At 45.0% G+C, this 12,586-nt stretch overlaps 1 protein-coding gene and 1 pseudogene across 1 annotated transcript in view; one reads left to right on the top strand and one right to left on the bottom strand.

The window, feature by feature from the left end:
- ITIH5 (inter-alpha-trypsin inhibitor heavy chain 5) overlaps positions 1-4,144 on the bottom strand; it is a 121,663-nt gene extending 117,519 nt beyond the window's left edge. The window contains exon 1 of the mRNA XM_069765306.1: positions 3,901-4,144. Coding sequence (XP_069621407.1) covers positions 3,901-4,026 — 126 coding nt within the window. The 5' untranslated portion in view covers positions 4,027-4,144. The remainder of the gene's footprint in view (positions 1-3,900) is intronic.
- Positions 4,145-10,272: 6,128 nt separating this feature from the next.
- LOC138674520 (uncharacterized) lies at positions 10,273-11,168 on the top strand (annotated as a pseudogene).
- The last annotated feature ends 1,418 nt before the right edge of the window (positions 11,169-12,586 follow it).

The raw sequence follows: 12,586 nt of genomic DNA, 5'->3' as shown, positions 1-12,586 counted from the left end.
TCCTGTCGGATAATATCCCATCACCCACTCAGTTTCTGAATTTGTGCATGAGCCAGTGCATTTTGGCAACAATAAGACTCAGCTGAGAAGAAAATGAAGAGGTCAATCAAACTGTGACCTGTAAATTTGCCATACAGATCATAACTGTGCCGCATAGCAGTCTAGCTCACTAAAAGTGATAAGCAAGGACTGATGAAGACGTCCCTTCCTCTATATAAACACATTGATATGTACTATGACAAATCTGTAAATAAGCTCATGGGATCATCATCGTCTAAGAAAAATGGTTGGTACAAGATTAATTATGACTCCAACACAGTAGATTAGGTTCAACACAAGATACATCCAACTTTATTATCTTCCTACGGAGTTAAGGTACCTTCACACATAACGATATCGTTTACGATATCGTTGCTTTTGGTGACGTTGCAACGATATCGTTAAGGAAATCGCTATGTGTGACAGCGACCAACGATCAGGCCCCTGCTGTGCCATCGTTGGTCTCTGAACAAAGTCCAGAACTTTATTTCGTCGCTGGATCTCCCATGGACATCGCTGGATCGGCGTGTGTGACACCGATCCAGCGATGTCTTCACTGGTAACCAGGGTAAACATCAGGTAACTAAGCGCAGGGCCGCGCTTAGTAACCCGATGTTTACCCTGGTTACCAGCGTAAAAGTAAAAAAAAACAAACAGTACATACTTACCTTCAGCTGTCTGTCCCCGGCGCTGTGCTCTGCACTCCTCCTGTACTGGCTGTGAGCGCCGGTCAGCCGGAAAGCAGAGCGGTGACGTCACCGCTCTGCTTTCCGGCCGCTGTGCTCACAGTCAGGCTACGTTCACATTGGCGTTGCGCGCCGCTGCGTCGGCGACGCAACGCACGACGCACAAAAAAACGCGCGCAAGCGCACGCAAAAACGCTGCGTTTGACGAAAATCGGACGCACGAAAAATGCAACTTGTTGCATTTTCTTGCGTCCGACGCTAGCGTCGGAAACGACGCACGTGTCGGAAAACGCAACAAAAAAAACGCACGCGTCCCCCATGTTAAACATAGGGGCGCGTCGCCGCTGCGTCGCCGCTGCGTCGCCGACGCAACAGCGACGCACATTAGCGGAACGCTAATGTGAACGTAGCCTCAGTGCAGGAGGAGTGCAGAGAAGCTGAGCGCCGGGGACAGACAGCGGTAGGTAAGTATGAAGCGTTTGTTTTTTTTAACTTTTAGGATGGTAACCAGGGTAAACATCGGGTTACTAAGCGCGGCCCTGCGCTTAGTAACCCGATGTTTACCCTGGTTACCCGGGGACCTCGGGATCGTTGGTCGCTGGAGAGCGGTCTGTGTGACAGCTCTCCAGCGACCAAACAGCGACGCTGCAGCGATCGGCATCGTTGTCGGTATCGCTGCAGCGTCGCTTAATGTGAAGGGGCCTTTACATAAGTCAGGAGCAAAAATAATTAAATCAATCTTTGGATGTCGGTCTACTATCTGAACATATGTAGTGTCCCTTCACTAATGGGTTCTGAATCTAGGGCCCAGCACCTTAGTCCCCAACACCATAGTCCATATCATTCCTCATGGTGGTGAAGACCCAAACACATCTTGGCATGGTTGGATCCTCATACTGGGAACATTTGTGTGACCATTACAACACCGCTTATGTATGAGCTCATTCAGCCTAAGGGGTTTAATTAGCCAGCTCAAAGCATAGATGGGTAGAATGGGTGCCCTTTTTTCACTCCGACAACTCCAAAAACAAGTCATTATTCCTGGTTGTAGACTCAATCTAATAGTGTATATAGACCTGCTGTTACCAGCCCATTAATGCAGCTATAGAGCATGTGCCCACGATCCAGAACTGGCAGCGCATGTCCGCTGCATCCAAAGAGCTCCCATCTATTGAACACAGGTGAATCCGCATGTGAACACTGAACCAGGTAGATTCACCACATCCAATACATTGTATGGATGAGATTCATCTTGCGGAGACTTGCATCTCCAAGATAAATAGACATGCTGTAGTCTGGAAAGACACGCCGCATGTCTGTCTCCGCAGGGAAGCTGCGGGCATCTGTGGAAGCATAGTGGACATGGGATCCATCCACTATGCTGTAACATCTGGACGCTGTGGGTTGGACATTGCACAAGTACACAGCGTCCAACTCGCAGCATTTACTGACTGTGTGCACCCACCCTAACAAGTACTGTCCGGTTACATACAAGTTCTTTGCTGCTAGTTTATAGGCCAATGAATACTGCAGCGAACAGAACCATCATTAATATTATCAGTGTGTCCACAACCAGCATCATCCTCTCCTGATCAACAATGGGTGATGTGCTGGAAATGACTTAAATAAGCGATCTAATCGATGAATTAGCGTTTTATTCATTCACCTGGTGATCGGCAGCATGTTTACACAGGCCAATAAATAGGAATAAGTTCTTGGCGATTATCAGCCCTTCTAAATGCACAAAAAAAAGTCTGGAAGAAATGATTGCTTATCTGCACATTCCCTGGTTGCTTACAATATTACACTGTGCTGGCAGAAATGTGCGACTCCAACAGCTGCACTGACACAGTACGTATTACTTCCAAGAGTTAAAGGGATCCTACTGCCTCAGAAAACACTATTTACCAGCAGATATAGTATTAATCCACAGGTACATAACGTTACAATGCTTCCTGACCACTTTACAGAAAGGGCGGCTACTGGGAGAAAATTAACTTATTTCCTCCCAGGATCCACTGCCATTCAGTCACAGGGGACCAGATGGGCATCAGTCACTGCTCACAGCACTGTAAGCCCGCCCCATCATTGTGATTGACAGCTCGCTCCGCACATACACACTGTGGAGTTGACTATGAACGTGCTGAAGTGTATTATTACCTTCAGATTACAGCTCTGTAGGCCGCCCTCTGTACAGTAACCGCATAACCGTCTTTACAACCCTGGATGATGTCAGCTTTGCAAACAAGAAATGATCTCTCATATTTTAAATGTAAACAAGAATCTTTCCAATCACTGACAGCAAGCAGTGATCTTAATAATGGTAAAAAAAGCACCATGCCATATAGAAAGCAAAATAATGTTTGATTTTTAACAATTAAACTTACTTTAAATTTCTACATTACCATAAGAGCAGTAGGACTCATAGCTTAGCATCAGAGAGGTTAGAGCTCAGTGTAGGTCTCAACCACTATGTGTGGCAGTGTTATCATCAGACGTGTGAGAGGCCGGATACACTGGGTTTGGTGAATGTACATTCTCTGACTTTAAGCTATGGAAAGCTTTTCCAGATCAGTTGACCTGGCTTCCTATCGGGGACATGAGAGATAAGCCGAAGACCTTAGCAGCTCCACATTCCATTTCCAGAGTACCGAGGGACCTCAAGCTAATCTGTAGAACTTCCCCTATTCTACTTCACATGTATAAATAAGCTTCAAGTATTTTTGTTTGCTTTTAAAGCAGAAAGCAAAGAAATTGTATAAATCAGTAATATTTGTCAGAATATCAACCTTTTCCCATCGAAAATACTGGAATTGGTAACCCATTTTAGGAGTATAACCCTCTTGCTACAAAGAACCTGTCGGCACTCCAAATAGTTACCACATTGCTAATTCATCATGCATTGAAAGAAGCTGGAAAATGACTAGACTTTCTAATTAGTACAAGATATTCGCTCAGTTCTGGAAAATATGAGATTTAGAAAATAAAATGTGTTAAATGTTCATACAATGATTTATATGATACAATGACCTTCCGACAGTTCAACACTCAATTATTAATATCCTGATATACGAGTCTTATGCATAAAAGCCTGATTTTTTTAAGTTTTATATTTTTGGACGGAAATGCTACAGAAAACCAACAAGTGCAGCAAAAAAATATATAAAATACTCACTTTCTCCTGAATGCCATTTGTTATTGTGAACTCAAACAAGTTACTCTCAATTTTCTCAGATTCATGATCTGTCAAGGCAAGAGAGAAGCAGAAGAAGCAGGAGCAAAGTCCAACCAGAAAGTTCATGTTAAATCCTTTGGGTGCAGTGATTCTCCCACAGAGGACTGGAATATGTCTGTGCTAGGGCTAGGTTTGTACATGTAGAGTGGGAACTTGCCAGTCTGCAGCTGGCTGAGATGCCTCTGAGAGACTGGAGAAAGAGGCAGACACAGTCCCACCCCTCCCACACCTCACCCCTGCCTCTCATCCATGTTCTTTCCATCAAACCTGCAGTGTGTGTTGTGTATCGCCACTGTACAGGCTACAGATGTGGATGATGACTACTGAGATATGGTGCCAGCTGCAAAAACGATGGGCCCAGAGCAGACGTCCAGCACCTGTTGTTCCACTTCAGATAGTAAACTCAAGGGAATAACTGTATCCATTACAAGTGTTGCTGTTTCCTGATCACAACCCTCCACGCAGTCTGTATCATAAATAAATTGAGTGGTAACTTAAAAAGAGTGCAAATGTTTCACCCAGTTGGGGAGTAATGTGGGGTGGTGGCCATGGGTGTGGTACTCATCTTTCATGACCCAACAAGCTACATGAAGATGGAAGTCCTGGCTCGATGTGTTGACTTTGTCTACAGGGGCATTACGCCCTTGCGGGCCACATGAGGCCGGTGACTTAGGCTGAACAGGACCAAATGGTGAGAGGCTCAATTAGGGGGATCACCAGTTAACAAAAACAGTTTTTTACTTAACAGTAACTGGGTAGGAATCATGTGCAATAGATAGCGGGTGCATAACTTCACAAATGTTTCTTTTACAACATGGAGCATCTTCACACATGGTCTCTCTACCTCTTGCAGGCTTACTTGCATCTGTCCCCAAATTCCACCACCTTCATCACAACCCAGCACAGTACCGCAGTCCAGTAAGTGAGAGTCCTGTCCTCAAACCATGGTTCCACATCCTTATTCCCCCTAGGGGAGCTAGATGGCCACTATAACCATTACTTAAGGTACTGTCACACTAGACGATATCGCTAGTGATCCGTGACGTTGCAGCGTCCTCGCTAGCGATATCGTCCAGTGTGACAGGCAGCAGCGATCAGGCCCCTGCTGGGAGATCGCTGGTCGGGGAAGAAAGTCCAGAACTTTATTTCGTCGCTGGACTCCCCGTAGACATCGCTGAATCGGCGTGTGTGACACCGATTCAGCGATGTCTTCGCTGGTAACCAGGGTAAACATCGGGTAACTAAGCGCAGGGCCGCGCTTAGTAACCCGATGTTTACCCTGGTTACCATCCTAAAAGTAAAAAAACAAACACTACATACTTACCTACCGCTGTCTGTCCTCCAGCGCTGTGCTCTGCTCTCCTCCTGCTCTGGCTGTGAGCGTCGGTCAGCCGGAAAGCAGAGCGGTGACGTCACCGCTCTGCTTTCTGGCTGCCCGGCGCTCACAGCCAGACCAGAGAAGCAGAGCGCCGAGGACAGACAGCGGAAGGTAAGTATGTAGCGTTTGTTTTTTTACTTTTTAGGATGGTAACCAGGGTAAACATCGGGTTACTAAGCGCGGCCCTGCGCTTAGTTACCCGATGTTTACCCTGGTTACCGGGGACCTCGGGATCGTTGGTCGCTGGAGAGCTGTCTGTGTGACAGCTCTCCAGCGACCAAACAGCGACGCTGCAGCGATCCGGATCGTTGTCGGTATCGCTGCAGCGTCGCTATGTGTGACGGTACCTTTAGCTTCTCTGCTTGTTGACGCCTTGAAACTACCGCACGTGGCACTCTTTTCCATCCTGGAGCGTTACCTCTCTGAGTTGCAAACTCGGTGGCCGTACTGCTAGGCGTTCTGTCCCAGTGCATCACTATGTCTTTCCGATGCTTTTCTTCTTCTCTACTCCGGATCTCGCTATCCATTGCCTCAGTTTCCACTCAAGTCAGGGACACCCACATCGCATGGCTCAGCTGCCTAGTCAGACCCTAAGTCTGCTTTCACTTCAGGCTGAGCACTATTTGACTTCCTGACCATAAACTGTCTCTGTCCCTTCATTTTAGCCCTTCCCACTCTGGGCTAGTCTCAATCATTTGCCCCTTTCACATGTAAAGCACCATGGAATAAATGGCGCCATATAAATGTATAATCTACTATATAATTGTCTAAGGGTCACTTGCGTCTTTCTGTCTGTCCTTCTGTCTGTCTGTCATGGAAATCCCAAGTCGCTGATTGGTCACGGCAAAACAGTCACGACCAATCAGCGACGGGCACAGTCCGACGGCAAAATGGTCACTCCTTACTCCCCGCAGTCAGTGCCCGCTCCATACTCCCCTCCAGTCAGCGCTCACACAGGGTTAATGGCAGCATTAACGGACAGCGTTATGCCGCGGTGTAACACACTCCGCTAACGCTATTAACCCTGTGTGACCAACATTTTACTATTGATGCTGCCTATGCGGCATGCAGCATCAATAGTAAAAAGATCTAATGTTAAAAATAATAAAAAAAAATAAAAAATCATTATATACTCACCTTCTGTTGGCCCCCAGATGCAGCCCAGGCCTTTCCCGCTCCTCGCGACGCTCGGATCCATGCATTGCGGTCTCGTGAGATGATGACGTGTGGTCTCGCATGACCACTACATCATCATCTCACGAGACCGCAATGCACTCTTGGGAGCGACGGGCAGAGTCCGGCCGCAAAATGGCCGCTCCCTACTCCCCTACAGTCAGTGCCCGCCACCCACATAGCGTTGTAGCAGTCCGTTAATCCGACTGCGTTACACCGTGGCATAATGCGGTGTAACGCAGTCTGTTAACACTGCTATTAACCCTATGTGACGAACTTTTTACTATTGATGCTGCCTATGCAGCATCAATAGTAAAAAGATATAATGTTAAAAATAATATATAAAAAAAAAAAATCGGGATATTCTCACCTTCCGTCGCCTCCGCAGCAGCTTTTCCTGCAGCTCGCGATGCTCCGGTCCCACCGCTTCGCTGATTGTCACGCTGGCTGGCGGCAACCAATCAGCAACATTGCCATGGGATTTAAATCCTGCTTCCCTGATTGCTCACGCCCAGCCGGCGCGACCAATCAGCGACATTGCCGGGGGATTTAAATCACACTTCACTGATTGCTCGCGCCCAGCCGGCATGACCAATCAGCGACATTGGCACGGGATTTAAATCACGCTTCACTGATTGGTCGCGCCTTTAAATCCCGCGGCAATGTCGCTGATTGGTCGTGCCGGCTGGGCTCGAGCAATCAGGGAAGCGGGATTTAAATCCCGCGCCAATGTCGCTGATTGGTCGCGCCAGCTGAGCGCACGCAATCAGCAAAGCACGATTTAAATCCTGTGCCAATGTCGCTGATTGGTCGCACCTCTTGCTGATCAGCGACAGGCGTAGTCCGGCCGCGAATAGGCGCGGGATTTGAACCATGCTTCAGACCGGACTGCGCCTGTCTCTGATTGGTCGCGTCACACCGGCGGCGACCAATCAGCGAAGCGTGATTCAAATCACGTGTCAATTCACGGCCTGGGGTGGGACAGGCCCAGTCCGGCCGTGAATTGGCGCGGGATTTGAATGACGCTGCAGGCCGGACTACGCCTGTCTCTGATTGGTCGCGGCACGCCGGCGGCGACCAATCAGCGAGGCGTGATTCAAATCACTTGTCAATTCACGGCCTGGGGTGGGACAGGCCCAGTCCGGCCGCGAATTGGCGCTGGATTTGAACCAAGCTTCGCTGATTGGTCGTGCCTGCCGGCCGCGACCAATCAGCGATATTGACGTGCAATTTAACCCCCACTCACAGCGAGACGTAGTTCACTCACATTTACTGAATAAGTTCTGTCAGTCATATTTAATGAACACTTTCTGTCAGTCACAATGTGACATAGTTCAGTCATGTTTAATGAACATTTTCTGTCAGTCACAGTGCCATGTAGTTCAGTCACGTTTAATTATGATTTTCTGTCAGTTACAGTGTCACGTAGTTCAGTCACGTTTAATGAACACTTTCTGTCAGTCACAGCACGCTGAACAGATAATTCTTTACTGTACGCTATCAAGATTTACGCTTTCTGTCTTAGAATGGGTCATAAGCGAAAATGCGCCAATGAGGATGACAGATAAGCAGCAACAGCAGCAGCAAGGAGACGACAACGTCGAGAGCAACAGACACTTCAACAAACTACTGCCAGACAAGCCCAGAATGTGGAATCTCACAGACAACGTCGGGAACAGGAGACATCACAACAAACTGCCGCCAGACAAGGCCAGGATGTGGAATCTCACAGACAACGTCGCCAACAGGAGACATCACAACAAACTGCCGCCAGACAAGCCCAGGATGTGGAATGTCACAGACAACGTCTGTGGTGTGTGTTGTAGAGAAAGCACAACAAACTGTTGTACGACAGGAACAACATTATCACCAAATTCATAAAAAACGAATGCTCTACCAAATAAGGCAAGCCCAGGACAATATTCAACAACTTGCACATTATGTAACAGACAATTATTGAACACTACTGTGGGAATATGAATACAGTTTGTTCTAAATGCGACTCATAATTTCATTGATGAAAAACCATCTGACAATCAGTTTACTCAATGCTGCCAAAAAGGAAAAGTTATGCTACCAAGACCTCACTACTCAGATCTGTTTGAGCAGTTGATGAAAGGAACGCATCAACACAGTAGAGATTTTATGGAAAATATCAGAACCATCAACAGTTCTCATGCGTTTGCTTCATTTGGTGCCAACATTGCACCGCCCCCTGGATTAGGACCATATTGTTTTAAAATTCACGGCCAGATCTACCACCGCACTGGAACACTTCACCCAGAAATACGACAACCACCAAAATTTGCACAATTATACATCATTGATACAAATGAGGCTACAGAACAAAGGATGAACCTGAAAGAAAACAAAAAGTGAGATGCTGGACTGATGAACCAAATTGCGGAATATTTACAAAAAATAAGCCCATTTGCTGCTGCATACCGCATGCTAAAAGACGTCGAAGCTGAGGAGCAACAGAGGGCTATATAAAATGGTACTGAAATGCCGTGTTGTTGTGAATTCTGTGGCCAAGCTCCCTCCTGTGGTCGAGAGTGGTACTTCGGCTGGTTCTGTCTATGAGCTTCCTTTGGTGGATGAGAGTGGTACTGCGGCTTCTGAGTTTCCTTCCTCAGGTGATGAGGTTAGGTCGTTAGGTGCTGCTCTATTTAACTCCAACTGGTGCTTTGATCCTGGCTTCCAGTCAATGTTCTAGTATTGGTCTTGCTTCCTCCTGGATCGTTCCTGTGGCCTGTCTATCCTGCATAAGCTAAGTTCTGCTTGTGTTACTTTTGTTGCTATATTTTCTGTCCAGCTTGCTATATTGGTTTTTCTTGCTTGCTGGAAGCTCTGAGACGCAGAGGGAGCACCTCCGTACCGTTAGTCGGTGCGGAGGGTCTTTTTGCCCCTCTGCGTGGTTGTTTGTAGGTTTTTGTGTTGACCGCAAAGCTATCTTTCCTATCCTCGGTCTATTCAGTAAGTCGGGCCTCACTTTGCTAAATCTATTTCATCTCTGTGTTTGTATTTTCATCTTTACTCACAGTCATTATATGTGGGGTGCTGCCTTTTCCTTTGGGGAATTTCTCTGAGGCAAGGTAGGCTTATTTTTCTATCTTCAGGGTTAGTTAGTTTCTCAGGCTGTGCCGAGTTGCATAGGGAGCGTTAGGCGCAATCCACGGCTACCTCTAGTGTGGTGTGATAGGATTAGGGATTGCGGTCAGCAGAGTTCCCACGTCTCAGAGCTCGTCCTATGTTTTTGGTAATTGTCAGGTCACTTTGTGTGCTCTGAACTTCAAGGTCCATTGTGGTTCTGAATTACCTGTTCATAACACGTGTATTGTCATGGCCATTAAACAAGAATGTAAACAGGATCCCTGACTTTACAACAAACCATGTGTAAGTGAGGTCGCAGTTGTTTTTCAAAACGATGATGGAGAGCCTCCTTTTCAAAGGATATATTAGTCCATCTTAACCCAGACCAAAACAATCCTTTGGTTCCTAAGACACAACGAATTAGCATTTTGCACGGCAACCTTGATGCTCTTCTGTATCCGCTATTATTTCCAAGAGGTGATCAAGGGTGGCATGAAAACCTAAACCAGCAAGGAACTTCAAGAAGAATTACACAGCTGCAATACTACAGTTTTCTTCTGTCTGTCTGAAATTACTTCAATCCTATTTTAAACGGTGGGAAACTGACACAAGAGTACTTAGTTGACGCATATGTTAAAATTGAAGCTAATCATCTATATTTCATAAGAATGAACCAAAAACAACTTAAAGTTGAAGACTACTGCGTTCTTCAAGAACCTTTGCAAAAACAATCAATTGAAAAAGGAATTCCAATTAGAAAAACAGTAATTCTCCCGTCGTCGTTTGAAGGTAGCCCCCGTAACATGCAACAGCGTTATCAAGATGCAATGGCAATAGTAACAAAGTATGGAAGACCTGACATTTTTATGACAATGACCTGTAATCCTAAATGGCCGGAAATTACCGAAAATCTAGAACCCTGCCAAAAAGTTGAACACAGACCGGACTTATCGCACGCGTATTTCGACTGAAACTCAGCAGCCTTTTGAAAGACATCAAAAATGGGCTTTTTGGAACAGTCGTAACAATGGTACACATAGAGTTTCAGAAATGAGGTCTCCCACATTCGCATATGCTAATTATCTTAGACATAGATTCCAAGTTTCGTACGAAGGAAAAAATTGACAACATAGTGTGGGCTGAAATTCCTAATCAAGAAAAGTATCCTGAACTGTATAATATTGTAGTCTCTCATATGGTTCATAGCAGATGTGTTGTAGCAAAGCCAAAAAGTCCATGCATGGAAAAGGGAAAGTGTACAAAAGGGTTTCCAAAGGAGTTGAAACAGCACACTATTAAAGACTTGGATGGCTACTCATCCTACCGGCAACAACACATTGATAACATTGTTTACAACAAAAAAATTATAAATAACTCATGGATAGTCCCATACAACCCGTACTTATCAAAACACTACAACTGTCACATCAATGTAGAAATCTGTGCTTCAATAAAAAGTGTAAAATATCTTTTCAAGTACATCTACAAGGGGCATGACAAAGCTAACATCGAAATACAAAAGAAAACAGTCAATCACGATGAATCATCAACTTTTGTTGACTGAAGATACATTAGTGCTCCAGAAGCTGCTTGGAGGATCTTTGCGCTACCAATGCATTCATAGTCCCATGCCATTATACATTTAGCTATTTGTTTACCAAATCAACAGCAGCTTTATTTCTTTGAAGACACAAAAGAGCACAGTGAGGTCAAAAATACTCTGTTTGAAAAAAATCACAGTAATAAGCAAGTGCTAGTCAAAAGATGGAAAAAACAGGGTATTTAGTTGATACGTTTTTTTGCAAAAAAATGTATACTAAGCTGCTCCACCAATCGTCAAGGTATACCCATATAGAGCAGTCCTAACTAATGTATATGATCCCTATCTGATGTATTTAAAAACCTGATCATCTGTATAGTACCTGTATAAGCAGGGTTCAGAGAGGGAATATCCATGTGGACCTGCTAGATGGAACAGATTTAGTGCAAATGACCCACAAAGGAGTGGTGGACTCCCCAGTCTTGTAGAAACAAGAGAACAATTATAGAACCAGAAACACATAGGCTACTTGCACATTGAACAAGTCTGTAGAAACATGTTCACACCACCAAAAAACTTGAAGACACAAAAGAACACAGTGAGGTCAAAAATACTCTGTTGTAAAAAGAATCACAGTAATAAGCAAGTGCTAGTCAAAAGATGAAAAAAGGGTATTTAGTTGATAGTTTTTTTCCCAAAAAATGTATACTAAGCTTCTCCACCAATCGTCAAGGTATACCCATATAGAGCAGTCCTAACTAATGTATATGACCCCTATCTGATTTATTTAAAAACCTGATCATCTTTATAGTACCTGTATAAGCAGGGTTCAGAGAGGGAATATCCATATGGACCTGCTAGATGGAACAGCTTTATTGCAAATGACCCACAAAGGAGTGGTGGACTCCCTAGTCTTGTAGAAACAAGAGAACAAATATAGAACCAGAAACACATGGGCTGCTTGCACATTGAACAAGTCTGTAGGAACATGTTCACACCACCAAGAAACTTAAAGACACAAAAGAGCACAGTGAGGTCAAAAACACTCTGTTGTAAAAAAAAAAAACATAGTAATAACATAGTAATAAGCAAGTGCTAGTCAAAAGATGAAAAAAACAGGGTATTTAGTTGATACTTTTTTTGCAAAAAAAGTATACTAAGCTGCTCCACCAATGGTCAAGTGATACCAGTATAGAGCAGTCCTAACTAATGTATATGATCCCTATCTGATGTATTTAAAAACCTAATCATCTGTATAGTACCTGTATAAGCAGGGTTCAGAGAGGGAATATCCATGTGGACCTGCTAGATGGAACAACTTTAGTGCAAATGACCCACAAAGGAGTGGTGGACTCCCCAGTCTTGTAGAAACAAGAGAACAGTTCTAGAACCAGAAACACATGGGCTAATTGCACATTGAGCAAGTCTGTAGGAACATGTTC

This window comes from Ranitomeya imitator, chromosome 4 (assembly GCF_032444005.1).
Source record: "Ranitomeya imitator isolate aRanImi1 chromosome 4, aRanImi1.pri, whole genome shotgun sequence".
Classification (NCBI taxonomy): domain Eukaryota; kingdom Metazoa; phylum Chordata; class Amphibia; order Anura; family Dendrobatidae; genus Ranitomeya; species Ranitomeya imitator.
The sequence above is the reverse complement of the archived record's forward strand: the minus strand, read 5'-3'. Positions and strand labels throughout refer to the sequence as shown.